This window comes from Sarcophilus harrisii, chromosome 1, assembly GCF_902635505.1.
Source record: "Sarcophilus harrisii chromosome 1, mSarHar1.11, whole genome shotgun sequence".
Classification (NCBI taxonomy): domain Eukaryota; kingdom Metazoa; phylum Chordata; class Mammalia; order Dasyuromorphia; family Dasyuridae; genus Sarcophilus; species Sarcophilus harrisii.
In genome coordinates this window covers 18670822-18690765 of record NC_045426.1, presented here as the reverse complement: position 1 = coordinate 18690765, position 19944 = coordinate 18670822, and the positions used below count along the sequence as shown (strand labels likewise).

The window sequence follows — 19944 nt, the reverse complement described above, 5'->3', positions numbered from 1 at the left end:
TTTCTAATTCATAGAATCCTTTCTCTCTCCATGTTTTCCATTTTGAATCAGTTTGTTTTGCTCTTAGGTTTAGAAAATTCAGTTTCAAAAGAGCTGGATGAAGAGGAGAGACATGATTAGATGTTTGTCTAGAAAAAAAATGGTATTAGTGAACTACAAACTAAATCAACTAAATCTGCTGCTCACAGACCAGGGAGAAGAAATCAAATGACTGAAGCATTTAATCAAAACTAGCAAAGTTGAAAATAACAGACATATATCAGACAGCGTGATTGTTCTCAATTGTTCGCAGGATTAAAAACAATCTCTCACTGACCAGTGAACCATCCATGTCAATAAACATTTATTAAGCACCTTTTATGTACCAGACACTGTGCTGAGTACTGGGGATGCAAATATGAAAAAATACGGACTGTCCTCAAGGAACTTGCAACTACTGAATTTCGGGGGAGAAATGTGATGTGAGGGCATGGTGGAGAAATCAGTGAGAGAAATCCCAGGTGAGAGATGAGGAAGGGAGAGATGGGGGAGTTGAGCTCCTTCCTTAAATGGAGCTTGTGGCCCTACCCTCCAATCAGCAGGTAGAGATAAAATGAATAAATATATGCAAATAAATATAAATAAATAAATATATGCAAAAAATACCTAATCATCCATGTGTCTTTATATCTTTGATAGACATACATACACTGTTTAAGCCTCATTTGTTTAGCTTCTCAGTGCAGCTCCTTCCTGCTTTGGCTAAGTAACTTTCTTTATTCTCTTACAGTCAGACCCATGCCTCAGGAGCACAGGCACTGGCCCCACACAAATCCAATCCTATTCCCACTTTCTTTTTTCCATTTTCCTCGGAATACTCGGAAAGAACCTCTCAGGTAGATATGAATCACACACGCACATAAAAATGAAATACACACATATATGTACATATATGCCATTCTTATAGAAACATATAGAAAAATGTGTGTACATGTGTATATTGTTTCTGTGTTTGATTTAAAAATTTTTTTCCATGTAAGTTTTATTGATGGAATGTAAAAATCTTTGGGGACGAGATCTATTTAAGTTTTGTCTTTGTATTTTCAGTACCAGCTTAACACAATGCCTGATTATATAGTAGGTGCTTCATAAATGCTTATTGATTAATTGATTGATGCCTATTGTTTTTAATTTGCTGTTATTTCTAGGTACACTTCCCTGTCCCTCTTATACGTTACCTTAACTCCTGTTTTTTATTGAACCCCCCGCCCCTTTTTTTTTTTTTTTGCTGAAACAATTGGGGCTAAGTCACTTGCCCAGGGTTACACAGCTAGGAAGTGTTAAGTGAGGTTAGATTTGAACTCCGGTCCTCCTGACTTCAGGACTGGGGCTCTATCCACTGCGCCACCTGGCTGCTCCTATTGAACCCCTTTTTTATAAAAAGAAAAAAAAGAACAAAACTCACTAAGGTGGTAACTGCCAGTGACCATTGTTTAACCATGTATGTGAAGCTCTGTCCTTGCAATCCAGCCTTTGCCTCTAGGAGAGAAGCGTTGCTTATTCCTTTGAGCTATCTTTTCATTTCCCGGGGCTTAATCATCACTGATACTGACTTTCAGGTTTTGTTATTTCCTTCTGCATCAGTTCACACAAACCTTCCTGTACTTCTTGTTTTTGTTCAGTTGTGTCCAACTGTTTGTGTTTCCTGGTGGGGTTTTCCTGGCAAAGATACTGGATTTCCTTCTCCAACTTGTTTTACAGATAAGGAAACTGAGGCAAACAGAGCTAAGTGACTTTCCCCAGGAAAGAAATGGCAAATTAATATTTTTACTGAAAAAATCCTTCATGGGGTTAAAAACCCATTAAACATGACTGAAACAACTGAATAACCACAAGGAATGCAGAGAAATACAAGAAGGTTTGCATGAATTGATGCAGAATGAAATCAACAAAATCTAATCAGTATCATAATGACGTCATATAGGAACTCGGATCCTCCCTACTCCGGTCCTCCCTACTCCAGTCCCAGGGCTTCATGCCCTACAGCACCCCCTACCTTCCCTGTAATTTCTTACCAACTCATAATATTCCATTATATTCATACATCAGTTTGCTGAGCTGTTCCCCAGCCAAGATTTAAATAGTAAAGTAAGAGCCTTCCTTCGAGCAAAGCTTTCTAAAATAAAGTTGCCAAGAAAAATAAAGGCAATAACCATCTCCAAGGTACTTCATTTGCCCTCCTTGTTCAGAATTGATTTTTACAACTTTGATCCAGAATGAATGTGAGTGTGGCTGCTTACATTTTATTTGGAGAAATAACTGTGGCTTTCAGGAAAGAACACCACTTAATTTTTGCTTCAAGAAAGCCCTGAGGAAATGCTATTCTAATGAGTGAATGGAATAGTTGCTCTAAGAGGAGCAGATCGGAGGGAGAGCGCAGGAACTCTATCTCACTGAGAGAAACTGCCTGGAGCCAGCTTTTTCCATATCTGATTTACAATCATGGGATCTTCCTAACATTTTATTCCTATGAAATAATTCCAAGACATCTCTGGTAAAACTGAATTAACCTGACATTAATATGTTTGTATGTGTACATGTAAATAAAATCTGGACGTTCTCCCACCAGCCCCCAATATCTTGTTTTATTTCTGTGGTGCTAAAATTCAGTGTTGACAATCTGCCTCGGTTACAAGGATCCAGGCTTGGAAATATTCTAACCAGTAAAGGGAAAACTTGGCTCCTCACAAGAAAAGAATGTAAGTTTGTTGAGGAAAAAGGCAATGTTTTTTGTATTCTACAGATGTCAACTTCTGGCCCATTGGGGCTGGTCTTCCTCTCAGCTTGTCATAAGAGACCCACATCTTCCTCTCAGGTGGGCTTCACCTCCACAATGGGAGACTGATTGATTGGGGAAGAGGTAAGGAAATAGCTTCATGGCTGACTAGATCTTCACTTTTCTAGGTTGTCTTCGTCAGGTATTATTCTGACCTCTATAATTTTCTTTTTTCTGACCTGACCCTCATTCTTTTTTTTTCCTGAGGCAATTGGGGTTAAGCGACTTCCCCAGGGTCACACAGCTAGGAAGTGTTAAGTGTCCTAGGCTAGATTTAAACTGACTTTGGGCTAATGCTCTATCCACTGCACCTGACCTTCACTCTTGAACAAATAAAGATCTAATTTGCTTTGTGGTTCCTATTATATATATATATGTTTGTTGAGCTGTTCCCCAACCAAGATTTAAATAGTAAAGTAAGAGCTTTTCTTCGAGCACAGTTTTCTAAAATAAAGTTGCCAAGAAAAATAAAGACAATAACTATCTCCGAGGTATTTCACTTGCTCTCATTGTTCAGAATTGATATATATCTATATGTATGAAGAGGTTAAGTTTTGACCTTTGAATTAAGACACATATAATTAGATATTTATCTATACATATCATTAGTAGCAAAGAGCATGGACCTAAAGGGGCAATATCCTGGAAGATCAGTGTGTGTGTGTGTGTGTGTGTATGTGTGTGTGTGTGTGTTGGGAGGCTGGGTGGAAATGGGATTTCCCATTGGCCCTTCCTCTTTAGTCCACATACTTGATTACAACAGGACCATAGAAAGTTTCAGTCGGAAGTCCATGTTGGAACTTTTTTTTTCTCCTTATTTTATGAATCCCTCATGTTTTATTTTATTGCTATGATTTTGATGATTTAAAAAGAAAATTAAAAAGAACCAGTGCTAGAAGGGACCTCTGGAGTCATCTATGCCAATCCATCATTGTAGAGAGGAGCAAACTGAGGCCCATAGATGTTACATATAAGAGAGAAGCTAGCAGGGACCTTTGAGTAGGCCCAAGCCAAAATGAAATGACTTGTTAAAAGTCCCAGAGATAGCGAATTATAACCTTAATTATAGACTTCTGATTTAATACACTGCTGCACTCAGTGGTCTTTAATAATAATAATTATTAGCAATAATGATAATAATGATAGCCTACGTATTTATAGTGCTAAGTGGATGTGATCTCATTTGCTTCCTACCACCAGCCCATCAGGTATCTCACTGTTGTCTGCCTCATCAATTATTTGGCTGAGATTATAAACAGAAATCAGAAGGAGCTGGAGCAGGTAGGTCTTCTAGGAGCAGGCACCCTGAGAGCCACAAGAGTATTGTGGTGAAAGGCTAATGAGGCCTTTGAGGCTGCTAAAAGCTACAAGAGTTTCCATTATCCTGCTGCTGTATTGGATGAGATCATGCATGTAAATCGCTTTGTGAGCCTTGAAATCCTACATAAATGTGAGCTATGGGATGATGATGGTGTTTTTAAAAAAGAAATAATAGCTTTCATAGTTTGGGATCTCTTTCATTCAGAAGGCTGTTATCTCCCACACTATGCTGCCACAGAGCCTTAGGAATCCTGACTTTTCCTCTCCTCTCCACCCTTGTTTGCTACCTGTAATCCACAATGGAATAATTAATTATGTAATTATCTAGATAATTAATCTTGTTAGTTAAAGCTGTTGGTAAAGTGAGAGTCAATAGGCCCGGAATAATGACCCTGATCAATTTTTGTCTGTATTCTATAGAGTTCAAGGTTCTTGGACATGCGATGTATGTTATACCCATAACTTGTCTTGAAACACCTTCAATAGACATTTTATTTTTGAGTTTCTTTTATTCGTGTAAGTGAACAAGAATTGTGAAATCTATGAAGACTGAATTCTAGGAGTGACAGCAACTTTTTTTCCTTTCTAATTTTGGCTTGACTATTTCTGTACAGGAATATAATGGAGGAATCACAGAATCAGAGTTTAAAGAGACCTCAGCGGGGAGCTAATTAAATCCAAGTCAAATCAGCAAGAATTTATTAAGAGCTTACTATATATTCGGCAGGAAACAGTGGACAGAGAGAGCCCAGAGGACCATTCAAGGAGCTTAAATTCTCATAGGATAAGACAATATATGAAAGGGGGCTGAAAGGGTGTTGGGTGGGGACCCATGCTTAGGCATGGTGGCAAAGTTTCTTGTTATTATTTTTTTAATAATCTATTTATTTATTTATTTGCCCATATGCATGGGTAATTTTCCAACATTGACCTTTGCAAAACCTTTTGTTCTAAATTTTCTCCACATTCCCCCCACTTCCTCCCCTAGCTGGTAGGTAGTCCAATACATGTTACATATGCAGAAATATATGTTAAATCCAATATATGTTTACATATTTATACAGTTATCTTGCTGCACAAGAAAAACTGAGAAAGAAAACAAAATGCAAGCAAATAACAACAGAAAGAGTGAGAATGCTCTGTTGTGTTCCACTCTCTGTTCCCATAGTCCTTGCTCTGGGTGTAGATGGCTCTTTTCATCACAAGATCATTGGAAACGGCCTGGATTATCTCATTGTTGAAGAGAGCCACATCTGTCAGAATTGATCATCGTATAGTCTTCTTGTTGCTGTGTATAATGATCTCCTGGTGCTGCTCATTTCCCTCAGCATCAGTTCATGTAAATCTCTCCAGGTCTCTCTGAAATCATCCTGCTGGTCGTTTCTTATAGAACAATAATATTCCATCACCTTCACATACCATAACTTCCTCAGCCATTCTCCAATTGATGGGTATTCCTTCAGTTTTCAATTTCTAGCCACTACAAACAGGGCTGCCACAAACATTTGTGCACATGTGGGTCCCTTTCCCTTTTTTAAGATCTCTTTGAGCTCAGTAGAAACACTGCTGGAACAAAGGGTATGCACAGTTTGATAACTTTTGAGCAGAGTTCCAAACTGCTCTCCAAAATTGTTGGATCCATTCACAGTTGGTGGCAAAGTTTAGAGAATAAAGCTTGGACGGTCTGAGACTTTCCAGAAAATGGAAGTTCTGGGAGGAACTCACCTGTAGGAGAAGCGAAATACCTACAGAATGTTCAGGAGGGTCAGGGCCCTTTCCACACTTAAGCTGTGATTCCCTCTGTAGCCCTCTGCCCCTCACTGTGCCATTGTTGACCCTGTCTGTCCCATAGTTCTCCTCCGACTTCTGTGACACTGGTTTCTGCTGTTGACCACTTGCCTGTCTGATCCATTCCATCTCCATCTCCTTTTCTGAATGCATTCTCCAAGTTAAATCAAACCCACAAATGTTGATTAAATACAATGTACATTCTTTAGGCCCTTGTCCTGTTCCTTCCTCCCAGTTCTCTTAATACTTTCTCTTGGAGACTTTATCAGCTTTCACGGTCCAAATGTCATCTCCTTGCAGATGATTCCCAAATCAGCATCATCTTTCATCTTTCAGTTTTTTTTCCAAGCAGCACATTCCATTGGGTATCACCTTCTGAGAGGCCCCTAGGGATCTCAAACTCAACAACCCCAAGCCCAGCCCTCTTCCACACTGCCCTATTTCTCCTAAAAGTAACATGGCTCCTCTAATGGCCCATCTCCCTAACTTTGGCCTCTTCTCGACTTCTCTCCCTCCTTCACTCCCGATGCACAATCTATTTCTGATTCTTGCCTCTTGGACCTCATCTCTTGCATTGTTCTCTCTCCTAGAAAATCCATCACTTCAGTCCAGGCTCCCATCACCTTTTACCTGGAATATCATAATCATCTAACTGATGTTAGTCCTCTCTAATCCATTTCTCCTGCAGTTGTCAAAGAAATCTTTGTAGCATACAAAGTTTTTTTCCTCCTCAAAAACCTTCAGGGGCTCCCCATGGCCTGCAGGATAAACTACAGACTGCTAAAGCTGACATCCAAAATGCTCCACAGTCTAGCCCCAACCAGCCTTTCCAGATTGACTTCTTATCACTTCCCATCTTGAACTATATGTTCTAGCCAAAAGGAACTGTTTATTATGTTTTCTTTGAATCGGATTCTGTTACCTGCCTACATGCATTTGTACAGGCTATTCTGCCCCTTCTTGGAAAACAGGCCCTGATCTCTGCCTCTCAGAATCCTTACCTGCTCAGTTTAGGTACTACTCTCTGTGTGAAGCCTTCTTTGCTCCTCCCAGTGATCAGTACACTCCCAAGCCACCTCCCTGACTCTTTCTTGTTCTTTATTTATGTGTGAAAATCGATAGAATATAACCTTCTTGAAAGCAAAAGCTATTTTGTTTGTGACTTTGTAACCTCAGCACATGGCACATTGTTGCTATTGTTTAGTTGTGTCTGACTCTTTGGGATTTTCTTGGCAGATACTGAATTTTTTTTTTTTTTTTTTAACAAATGATGAAACTGAGGCACACAGTTAAGTAACTTGCCCTTTGGGGCCTGAACTCAGGTGCGGATAGAGGAAAGGAGACATGAGAGAGGGAGAGAAAGATGCCATGGAAGCCCACATTGGCAAGATGGTTGGGGAGCGATTGGATAATGAAATGTGAGTGAGGGTGGAGAGCTGAATGAATGCCCCCCTGGAAATTTCAAGGGATCTCAAGGAGGCCAGAGAGGTTCTGCTCAGGGTTTGCTGAGATTCATTATCAGGCTATTAGCTTCGGTCCAGAAGACTGCCCAGGGACAGATGGGATAGATGTGAAGCTGGAGCCTTTGAACCAGTGACAGAAAGCACTTTGTTATAAGTGACAGTCAAAGTGCTCAGTGGTCTCTGTGCAGACCGCCTGTGGAGTGAAAAGATGGCCTGCCCTCCTCCTGGAAGAGCCCTCCCTTTCTCCAGTGAATGATGCAGGATCACATTTCCCCTGGGGAAATGCCAGGACAAACATGTTGGGGATCATGTCCCTACCACGCCCAGGGTCCTGCTCATCCAAACAGAAAGAAAGAGATTCTATGGCTCTGGTGCCATCAGGCTGGCTTTCATTATCTCTCCAAGGGCAGCCATCCTCTCTGCAATGATCCCTCCCCCTTGCTTTGTGCTGCTGGGATGCAGATGTCCTTCCTTCCTGGGAAGGGCCTTCTGCCCTGGGAAGCTCCTCACAGAAAGCCTCTGAAACGACAGAAAGTTACTGGCCAATTTAGACCAGGCTGGAGGTGTCTATCTCCACCTAGAGGTTAGAGGCAGGGAAAGGGGAGAACAGTTCTCAGCTGCTCAAGTTAGGTTGGTTCTGCTGTTATCTCTGTGGTCTCCACATAGTGGGCAATTCACCTTTACCCAAAGGGCTGTGCGGGAGACAGGAATGGATGGGATCCCCATAACCGCAAAGCAGATGTAGGGAGACTACCCATGGCTAACATGATCAGGGCACAAAAGAAATGAATCAGCTCCTTTGGAGAGTCCAGCATTGGCTGATAGATAACTGACAACCAAAGCGAGGGGCATAAACCATTACCATTTTTTTCATTTGTAGATTTTGTTTACTCTCTACTGCATTTAATAAAAGGGGGAGGCATGTTATGTTGGCTAAAGGTTTATCAATTCTCAAAAAGAGACAGAATGGGAGGGCTTTGAATTTTGGACAGTGGATGGCTCAAGGCCAGGTTCTTAATCTGGGGTCCACTGATCCCTGGATGGATATCAAGGGATCCACAATAGGGAAAAAATGATATCTTTAGTTTAATTTAATTGGTTCCCTTTGTAATTTATGTATTTTATTTTATTCATTGAAACATTTTATTCTTTTCTTATTAAAGTTTTTATTTTCAATATATATGGATAATTTTCAACATTCATCCTTACAATACCTTGAGTTTCAAATTTTTTCCCTCCTTTTCTCCACCCCCTCCCCCAGATGGCAAGCAAGCCAATATGCTAAACATGTGCAACTCTTCTATATATACCCCCACAATCACCATGCTGAACAAGAAAAATCAGATCAAAAAAGGAAAAAAAATGAGAAAGAAAACAAAATGCGTGCAAACAATAAAAAAGTGAAAATACTATGTTGTGGTCCACACTCAGTCCCCATAGTCCTTGCTCTGGGTGTAGATGGCTCTTTTCATCACAAGATGATTGGAACCGGCCTGGATTATCTCATTGTTGAAGAGAGCCACGTCCATCAGAATCGATCATTGTATAATCTTGTTGTTGCCATGTATAATGATCTCCTGGTTCTACTCATTTCACTCAGCATCAGTTCATGTAAGCATCTCCAGGCCTCTCTGAAATCATCCTTGTTATCATTTCTTATAGAATAATAATATTCCATAACATTCATATGCCAAAACTTATTCAGCTATTTTCCAACTGATGGGCAGCCACTCAGTTTCCAGTTTCTTGCCGCTACCCCATCTTTATAAGGTTTTAGGATATGCAGAAGGAAGCATAAAGTTCATTTACTGAGATCGCAATAAATTATGTGATTAGGTAGTAGGTAAATAACAAGGCCAGGATCTGAACTCAGATCCCCAACTACAATACACATCCTACATTCTTTCCTTAGCATCCCATCAAGCTCAGTAAAACACACTGGATCCTGACAGGAAGTTGGAGTGGGGAGTCACCCCAGAGAGGCCACAGGAATTTTAAACCAACAGGTACCAGGTCAAGGAAACTGGAGAATGACATGAATTTTGATATTCAATTACTCTGGGAGTTCCAAGGAGGATAGAGTGTATGGGTGTAACTATTGGGGTGCTGCCAAGATATAGAATGATGTTACAATGAGGGTCATAGCTTCAGAAATAGCTGAGGCATAAGAAGCCTTCAAATGCAACCCTCTCATTTTACAGATGGATAAACTGAGGACCTGAGGAGTTAATTGATTTGCCCAGTTACCCTGTGGCAAAGCTCGGCTGGAACCCAGGTATACTGACCCTGTCTACACTATTCTTTTGATTTTACTGTGCATTTTGTCTCCCCGATGTCATTCACGTATTTGTTGATTGCAATGATGTGTGACACTTATGGAGAGGAGCAAGGGAGAACCTCTGTCTGTAAATGTTATGGATACAAGGGGAGTGCTGAGGAAGAGGAAAGTGCCTTTAAAAATATGTAACCCCATATCCTTGAGGGAAATGGGAATCTGAGCTGGGTTTTGAATAACAAGCTTATTTCTCAAACTGTAAGCCACAGCAGGACAAACATGAACTTGAATAAATTCAGGTTTCCTCTCCTTTACTTCTAATAAAATGAGACTATGAGTGAAATCCTATCAGGGGGGAGCATTTCTATTTGTTTTTGAACCAAAATGATAGATAAAGTGCCAGGTACTTGGCTAGTGAGGAGTGCCAGATTTAGAAAGCTCTTTCTTTCTTTTTTTTTTTTTTAAATTTCTAATTTAATATTTTATTTTTCCCAGTTATGTGTAAAAACATTTTTAAACATTTATTAAAAATTTATGTAGCATGATAATTGTGGAAATATGTATTGAAGAATTGCACATGTTTAACATATATTGGATTACTTGCCATCTAGGAGAGGGGGTGCAGAGAAGGGAAGGGAAAAAAATTTGGAACACAAGATTTTGCAAGGGTGAATGTTGAAAATTATCCATGCATGTGTTTTGAAAATAAAAAGCATTAATAAAAAATTTGTGAGTTTTAAATTCTCTCCTTTCTTTCCCCCATTGAGAAGGCAAGCAATTTAATATAGGTTCTAGATTTACAGTCATGACATATTTTCTTGTATCTTTCCTGTAGAAATATCTTTATGGTTTTTAAAAGATTTTTTTGGCTTGTTTTTTTTTAAATTTTTCTTTGCTTTTTTTATTTTTAAGTAGCCTTTTATTTTCCCAAATGCATACAAAGATAGTTTTTAGCATTCACCTTTGCAAAACCTTATGTTACAGATTTTTCTTCCTTTCTCTTTTGCCTTTCCTAAAGAGCAAGAAATCCAATATAGGTTAAACATATGCAATTCTTTCAAACATCTTCTGACATTTGTCATGCTGCACAAGAAAAATCAGATCAAAAGGGAGAAAAACCATGGAAAAAATACCAAACCAAAAAAAAAAAAAAAAAACCCAACAACAAAACGGTGAAAATACTATCCTTCGATCCATATTCAGTCCCCATAGTTCTATCTCTGGATGCAGTTAGTTCTTTCCATCATATGTCTATTAGTATTATCTTGAATCATCACATTGTTGAAAAGAGCCAAGTCTATTACAGTTGTTTATAATATAATTTTGTTACTGTGTACAATGTTCTTTTGGTTCTACTCATGTCACTCAACATCAGTTCAAGTAAGTCTTTCCAGGCTTCTCTAAAATCATTCTGCTGGTCATTTCTTATAGAACAAAAATATTTCATCACATTTATATACCATAACTTTATTCAGCCATCCTCCAATTGATGAGCATTCACTCAGTTTCCAGTTCCTTGTCATAACAAAAAGGGCTGCTAGAAATATTTTTGCACATGTGGGTCCTTTTTCCTTTTTTAATGATCTCTTTGGGATATAGACCTAGTAGACACACTGCTGGATCCAAGTTTGATAACCCTTTGGGCATAGTTCCAAATTGCTCTCCAGAATGGTTGGATCCATTCACAATTCCACCAACAATGCATTAGTGTTCTAATTTCCCTGCATCTCCTCCAACATTTATCATTATCTTTTGGAAAACATTTTTTCAAATATAAAATCCTGTTTGATATACATTTTTTATAATAGTTTTTTATTTTTCAAAATATATATAAAGATATTTTTCAACATTCACCCTTACAAAACCCTGTTTCATATTTTTTTTCTCTCTCTCCCCTTTCCCCTCTCCTAGACAGCAAGTAATCCAATATAGATTAAACACGTGCAATTCTTCTAAATATATTTTGGAAAGCTCTTGAGCCTTTCTTCAGAACTCTTTAGTAATCCTAGAAGGGTAGGGGGGTCATGAATGGTACCTATCACTTCATGTTCTTGGCTAAGCAGTCCTTGCCTGGTTTTTAAATAAAAAAGATGCCTGCAAGGATATTGGGAGCCAAAAGTGTTTTAAGGCTGCCAGAATGCTAACACAGTCCCAGACTGCCTTAATAGATGTATCAAGTCCCAATCAAAGGAGATAGTGGTCCCGTTGTTCCTGTTATTTGGATTACATCGGGTATAACTGGGATTGCCTGCTCAGGTTGCTGGGAGGACAATGTCTTGTGTTAGGGAGGGCAGGTAGGGTCTGGTAATCACATCCTTTGAGATTGAATGAATTGGGGATGTTTAGCTAGAAACGAGAAGACAGGGATGGATTTAGGTAGATGACATTGTTTATCCTGTGTCTGTTTTGTGTATTTCTAGAGGCATTGTGAAGACAGAACGAGTCTGGTTCTGGGGTCGCATCTCATTTCTGACAACTACTGTCTATGGGATCTTCAACAGGCTTCAGTGAAGTAGGATCCTGGGCCCCCTCTAAGGGACCTTCCCTGTTCCCAGAATTCCCGGATTTCGGTTTAGGTTAGAGCTAGCCCCAAATGGTGGCATCGTTTTGAGATGGCAAGTCCCGGGTGCGAAGTCTTCTGCCAGGACGGTCATTTTTCAGGGTTTCCTCAATGAATGACCCGAGAGGCAGCAGACTGAGGTAGCCCCGCTGGGCTGCTTTTGTTCCTCTCTTTCCCCCGCTTTTTCCCTTTTCTTGGTTGGGATTGTAAATGTCTTGACTTCAGAGAGGCCTCCAGGAGGAAATTGCGTCTGTCCCAGTTGACGGGGAAGTCTTTGTGAATGGCCGGAGCTGTGGAAAGGAAGGGCCTTTTCCGAAGAAGAACTAGCACCAAGTTTCCACGGCCCCCAGGGACGCCTTCTGCCCTCCCCCCAACACGAAGCCGTCTGTATTTGAGGGAGGGGTCCTGGTGCCCTGCCCAGCGCACACAGCGCCTAAAAGGGAGAATGTGATCCGAGGCCGGTCCGTAGGACCCAAAGGCAGGACCCTCCCCGTCCTTCAGACGCAGGGGCCCCGACTACCAAGTCCTCTTAATTTATTATCATCAGGAGAGGGGGAGGGGAAGGTGGGTTTTTTTTTCTTCTCCCACTCTCCCTCCTCCTCTCTCTCCCCCGCCCCTTTTCCTTCTCCTCTGATCTCCCTCCTCCTCCTCCTCCTCCCTCTTCCCTACCCCCCTTTTCCTTCTCCTCTGATCTCCCTCCTCCTCCTCCTCCTCTCTCTTCCCTACCCCCCTTTTCCTCCTCCTCCTTTTCTCTCTCCCCCGCCCCTTTTCCTTCTCCTCTGATCTCCCTCCTCCTCCTTTTCTCTCTCCCCCGCCCCTTTTCCTTCTCCTCTGATCTCCCTCCTCCTCCTCCTCCTCTCTTTCCCCTCCTCCCCTTTTCCTTCTCCTCTGATCTCCCTCTTCCTCCTCTCTCTTCCCTCCCCCCGGTCCCTCCTCTTACTCTTTCTTCTCTTCAGTGCAGGTTTCGCAAGGTCACGTGTTCTCGTGGCCCCGCCCCAGGCCCCGCCCCGCCGCTCCCGCGCACGCGCCTGCCTCCGGGCAATCTTCCGGAGCCGTCTCCGGCGGGGGCGGCCCATGGCTTGGCGGGGGCTGGAGGGCTCGGACCCGGGCTCGGGCTCGGGCTCGGGCTCCTGGCGGCCCCTGGAGGAAGAGGCGGCGGCGGCCGAGGAGGAGGAAGAGGAGGCCGCCGCGGGCGCGACGGAGGAGGAGGAGGAGGAGGAGGAGGAGGAGGATGAAGAGGAGGAAGGCCGGGGCCGGGGCCAGCTGCGCTGGGACAGCTTCTCGGCCTGGCTGCACTGCGTGTGTGTGGTGGGCTTCGACCTGGAGCTGGGCCAGGCCGTGGAGGTGAGGCCCGCCCTCCGCCGCCCTCCCCGCTCTGCTCCCCCCGAGACCACAGGGACCGCCCCCTCCGCGCCGCCTCCGCTCCTCGTACCCCTGCCCCTTTCCACACAGTCCCCTCCTAGATGCCCGCCTTCCAGCCATCTCTCTCTCCTTGCCATCCCCTTCCAGCCATCCCCCTCAACTTGCCATCCCCTTCCAGCCATCCCCCTTCCAGCCATCCCCTTCCAGCCATCCCCCTTCCAGCCATCCCCTTCCAGCCATCCCCCTTCCAGCCATCCCCCTTCCAGCCATCCCCTTCCAACCATGCCCCTCCTAGATTTCCCCCTTCATCCTCTTCCTGTCTCCATTCCCTCCCCTTCCCCTCTCCCCTTTCCTCCCACTCCTCTAGCCTCCACATCCTGCTCTTCAATCCTTCCCCCTTCCTCCCTTCTCCCATGGCTCCCTTCATCCCTTGGAGCACTGCTGGTTGTATTACTCATAGACCTGAAGCTGTCAAGCTCCTGAGCTCCTACTCGCCTTCAGGGTTCTTGCCCAGGATCACACAAGTGGTTGCTCTGGGGCAGGATTCAGACTCAGGGCTCTTTGCATCTCATTGTCTGTGCTCAGGGATGGAGACAAAGGGGCAGCAGTTTGCTTTGCTTTGCTCCATGGATGCTGGGTTTTTTCACTGACATCTTTCAGTGAATTGACTTGACTTCCCCCTAGGAAAGCTAAGCAGAAAGGATGCTTTGGAGTCAATGAAGTGGAAGAAAGCAGTTGCTAAGTTGAACTGTAATAAAGAATCTCCCTAGAATTCTTAATTTTTGAGAGTGGGAAAAGACCATGAGTATTTCTTTCCATTTACTCTAGATCTAAGAGTGGACAGAGTTCAGGGCCTGAAGTCAGGAAGGCCTGACCAATCCAGCTTCAGAAACTTCCTGGCTGTGTGGCTCTGGCTACCCACTTTACCTCTGTTGGTCTTTATCCACTGGAGAAGGAAACAACCCCACTAGTATAGTTGCTAAGAAAACCCGATAGGGTCACAAAAAATCAGGCACTGAAGGATTAACAAAAAGAATCTAGAGCTGGCAGAGAACCTTTAGCCCAGAGCACTCATCTTACAGAGGATTTACCCAAGATCACGCAAGTAGTGTCAGGTGGAATTTGATCTCAGATCATTTGACTTCCCTCTTTGCATTGTAGTCACTGACTATGCTGAGGATGAGAGTGCAGAGATGGCTGCCTGATTCTGTTCTTTATTCTAGATCACGGATCCCTGTGGTTTGACTGACTTCAAAGGGGGGGAAGTGGATATTTGTAGGAGAGAAAGGTGCCCTGACATTCTCCCAGGCCATCTAGCCCACCCTTCCTCCACCCTGTTCCATTTTACAGATGGACATTGAAGCTTTAACTCTTGGAGCATTCTGCCCTTCCACAGTCTTAATCCTGGAGCAGCTCTCATATAGCAAGTGTTTTCTATTTAAATTCATTTCCTTTTTTTTTTTTTTTTTTTTGATGCATTTTTTCTTGACACCGATGAGCATTTCTGAAAATTTAGGAAGTAAATGTTAGGATGAGTGGCAACAAAGAAACATTGCCTCGGTTTCATTTTTGGCGCAGAGGGACTAGGTAAAAAAGAATTTGGGGTTGGTTTGTCCTTTATAAGGAACCCCCAAAAACATGCTTTTTAAAATGGGTGCAAATATTGCTAACTGATTTTCACTATTTGTAGGGCGTGCATTTCAAGTGGTTTGGTTCAATATTAGTGTTGGATTTTTATTTCCTTTCATCCTGTGATCTTCTGGATTTGCCAGTAGACTGGCCGGGGGCTGGGGGTGGGGGGGGTTTGGGGGGGGTTGCAATCTGACTGTGTATCAGAGCTTTTCTTATCTAAGGCGAGTTACTGGTTGAATTTTGGACTGTCTATCGCATGTGTCTTCTGTTGCCAGGCACAACAGTGAAATGGCCCAATCTGATCTCAGGATCTTCTACTCTGAGGAAGGGATGTTCTTGTGTTAGGATTTAGTGACAGGGAACTGGCTTAGTTTGCTGGCTGGTAAGACTTGAATCCTAGCCCCTTTTCCAATCCTTGTCAGTTTAGGGACCCATTGCTCATTTAACCTCTTGGTGGACCAGGAAGCTCTCCAGGATTTTAAAGTGCTGAAGGGGAACCCATCTGCATAGCCTGAAGTTTAAGACCTTGGTTAGCTCTGCCCTCCAAACAGATTTTTAAAAATTATCCATTATTTAATCTGGGTAGGTGGGGCAGTTAAAGAATTAATCAGAGACAGTGAACAATTTATCAACAAGTGGCAACAGCTTTTGAAGATTTGGGGAATGAAGAAATTTTTAAATGGTGTTTAAACCTTATTGCTTGTCAATTTGAAATTCTATATACTTCTTAATGTCATTGCCCTTGAATTTCTGAGAAATGTGCTATTGAAGTTCAATAGTTTTTCTGCTTAACAATAGGAAATCCTTTTGCTTTTGTCCCCTGTTAGAAACCAATCTTGTCTTTACCCTTCTCATACCTCTCCCCTCCTCCCCAATCCCTACTCCAATCCTTCAGAATAGCATTAGATTAATCCTTCTCATATGTCCTTCTCCAGTTTTCTTTCTAGTGTGTCAGGATAATCTTTAGTGGATTGTGGGGATCCACAAATCTCACACTGGGAACAAATATCTGAACATTTTGATTCAGATGAAATATACTTTAAAAATATTATATTAAGGTCACTTTTGAATGGGAAAAGTTCACTTAAGGACAACCATCAGTCTGGAAATTACTTTTTAAAGGAGAGAGAAAACGCACTTCTTCAAATTGGGCTTTGGAATTGAGGCTGATTGCATGCATATGTGCACCTGATGTGCTTTCTTTTAGATTGGATATATTTTATTTATGTGACACATAAATTTCTTCAAGTATGTCTCTTTTTTTTCTTTTACAAAGCCATCACATATAACAATTTTTTTTAAAGTGAGGGGGAGAAGAAGAGAAAGAAATCAGGGAAACCAATTAATACACTTAAGCAGTCTGAAAATATGTGCATTGTTCCTACCAGAGGACCTCTGGGAAAGAGTGTGGGAGGTAGGGAAGGAGCTGTCTTCTCAGAGCTCTCATTTGGGACCTGCCTTTTTCTTTGTAATTCTGCAAATTTCATTTTCAATTAGTTTATGGTTCTTTTTACTAACATTATTATAGTCATATATATGATGTAGTGTTCTTACCTTTGCTAGCTTCCCTCTATTTCAGTAGTCTTTCTTGGATTCTCTGTGTTCATTGTGTTTGTCATTTCTTATAACATAGTAATTAATATCATGTTACTTTCAGATCCCACAGTTTATTTGGCCATTACCTAGTTGATGGACTTTGACTTTGTTTCCAGTTGTTTGCCACTGTAAAAAATTCTGCTGTCAATGTTTTTGTGCATATGCCGACTTCTTTATTAACGACCTCATTGATTTGTGTGTTTAGTGGAATCTCTGGGTCTAAGGGTCTAGGCATTTTAGTCACTTTATCTGCAGAAGTCCAAATTGCTTTTCAGGATGGTTGTACTGAGTCATGCTAACCAGGCACTGGTGTGTCTGTTTTCCTCCAAGCCCTTCAACAATAATCGATCCCTTTTGTCCTCTTTGCCAATTGGCCAGATAGTAGATGAAACCTCATTGATTTTGATGTTCATTTTTCTTGTGCTCTAGAGCATTCTTTCATATGGTTATTAATGGGTTGTAATTCTTTTGTGAAATCTGTTTTTATCCTTTGACGATCTATCTTTTGGGAAATGGCTTTTGGTCTTAGATCTGCTAATTATCTTTATATCTTGAATACCAACTTTTGGGCTGAAAATTTGATTGAAGATTTTTTTTCCCATTCAGTTTCTTCCCTTCTTACCATAGTTGCATTAATGTTCTTATATAGAAGCATTTCAACTTCCTGTATTACAAGGTATCTATTTTTATTTTTACAGTTGCCACTATATTTTGTTTACTTAAGAAACCCCTGATATCCCCTGGGAGCATTGCTTCTTTGTCTGTTATTTTGGTGAATTCTCCTAAACCTTTTGGCTTCCCCACAATGAGAAGGTCTGAGTCAAATTGTAGTTATACAGAAATAGTTGGTGTGAGATTCTGGCCTACTTCCTTGGTGTTGGTTTCAGTGCACTTTCCCATTGCAGAGTGGAACCATCTAAGTAATTAGGCTTCTAATCAGTAACTGATGTTAATTGATTCTAAGAAATACCAGCAAGATTAGAGAATAATGAATATAAGCCATCTGAAAGCAGAGACTTCTTTTGGGTTTATCTCTGTGTGTGTGACCTGGCTTTGCATGGTGCCTTGCTTTAGTAGCAATTTAATAAATCAAGGTGATTGAAAGAGCAAAGGAGACTCCGGAGTGGATAGATTCATCGAAGCTTGGAGAGAGAGTTTGCAAGAGAATAGAGGATCCACAGTGTTAGAAATCACAGACTGGGAAAAGAGGAGCTTTAATGGAATGGTGGGTTCCTAAGTCAGTTGCCAGGGGCTTCAGAAAGGAGTGGGATGTTGAGAAGCCTGTGGGAGAGGCCAGAGGTGAGCTGGTGTTGGTAAGGGTGTGTGCGGGTGAAGAATTCTGCCTTTGAATTAGGCAGTTGAGAGAGAACACAAGGGCTGCAGCTGAGAAAATCTGAGTTCAGATGCTACGTGCTTTGTGTCTCTGGGCAATTCATTTCGTCTCTGACTTAATTTCTTCATCTGTAAAAGGGTAAACCTCCTTCCTGGGGTTGCTGTGAAGTTGGAATAGTACAGTGCTTGGCCCATAGCAGGTACCACATAGAAATTTTGGCTGTTTGCTACTTCCAGCTCTAAATCTGTGATCCCAGGATGATTCTACACGTGGAAAGTCCTTTAAGCATTATATAAATGTCAACCATTGTCAATATTTTCAAATACAGTTGTTTGCAGTGCCTTTAATCTCTTCTCTCTGGTTGAATTTTGACCCCAGTTTTAAAGCCTACATCCCGTGCTCCCCGCTCTGGGAAGCCTTTCCTGACTCTTGCTTTTGATAGCAACTTGGGCCCTTCCACATGTGTTTTGTAGATCTTTGATGTGCTTATGGATGTTTGTCTACATGTCACTGTCTGTGGCCTATGCCTCTCCGAGGCTATAAACTTCTTTGAGGTCTTATCTCAGCCCCACAGTGATCAGCAGCCACTATCTATCTGCCTCCTAAAGTTTTACTCAGCTGAAATAAAATGCTCTTTTTGATTAACAGATTTAGTGATGTGCGTGTGTGTGTGCGCGCGCGCAGGTTAAAATGGGCTTTGAATGCCAAGCAAAGGCCTTTAAGTTAATCCTGGAGGTGATGGTGAGCCAGACAGGGTGAGGATGGAGGATAAATGGATGAAAGGGAGGGAAAGCTGGGACAGTCACTTAAGGGGATATAGTACAGGATGTGGTACAGTTCAGTGAAGGTTTGTTAAGGATGGGAAAGACATGGGTATTTTTGAAAACAGAAGGGAAAGAGGCAGTTGCCGAGGTGGGAAGGAGAGAAAGCGCTCTGCTGGAAAAGCCAGAAGGGATGGCATTCAGAACCCATGGGGAGGGCCCTTTGCCGGAGGCAGGGAAGGAAAGAAAATAGGAGAAGAGGGAGCTCTGAGCAAGTGGCTCCAGTTTTTCAATAAAGAGGTGAGGTTCTCAGCTGAGATGGGGAGTGGGAAAAGGATGAAAGCTTCTGTGGCCTGAGGTGAGGAGTCACTTAGGGCCAGGGGGCCTGGCCTGCCAAGTTTGGACTGTGCCCAGTCACCAGCTGTCTCTAGAGGAGGATACAAAGTCCAGGGTGAAGAGATCTTACAGGAGAAGAGCACCTTAGGGGTCAGTGGTTCAGGGAAGGAGGAGGAGGGAGGGGAGCACAGACTCCAGAGTAGAACTGAAATGACTTAGTTTTGAGCTAAGGTTGGAGGGGGAGGGAAGAAAAGTCAGAGCCTAAGAGTACTGAAGGGGCTGACCGAGCTCTTGGGAGGAGAATGGTAGGAGATGAAAATCAGATTGGGTCTTGCCAGACTTTCTAATTAGTCAGTAAACGTTTATGAAATGCTCCCTGGGTGCCACTCCTCAGCCCAAGAAGGCACTTCTTGGGGTCCCCAGAGTAGCAGGCTGGCAGTGAGGTGTATCGGAGTTTATCGATCATAGAACAGACTCCTCTAGGAGGGTCTAGGGCACTGCCAAGTTCTTTGAGTTTTAAGCAGTGGCGAGTAATTTTGTTATTTAATTACCTCAATTTATGGCTAAGCATAGTGGGGTCTCTAATCCTAGTTTGTATCTTACTTATACCTGAAGCCGACCCAGTACAATAGAGCTGGCTGGGGTTTGTACCCCCCTGGTGGAGCCCTTAGAAGTCCTGGGGAGACACTGAAGGAGCTGGGCA

At 42.4% G+C, this 19944-nt stretch overlaps 1 protein-coding gene across 1 annotated transcript in view; it reads left to right on the top strand.

Moving 5' to 3' along the window:
- Nucleotides 1-13244: 13244 nt before the first annotated feature.
- DENND6A (DENN domain containing 6A) overlaps nucleotides 13245-19944 on the top strand; it is a 64407-nt gene continuing 57707 nt past the window's right edge. The window contains exon 1 of the mRNA XM_031953136.1: nucleotides 13245-13565. Coding sequence (XP_031808996.1) covers nucleotides 13296-13565 — 270 coding nt within the window. The 5' untranslated portion in view covers nucleotides 13245-13295. The remainder of the gene's footprint in view (nucleotides 13566-19944) is intronic.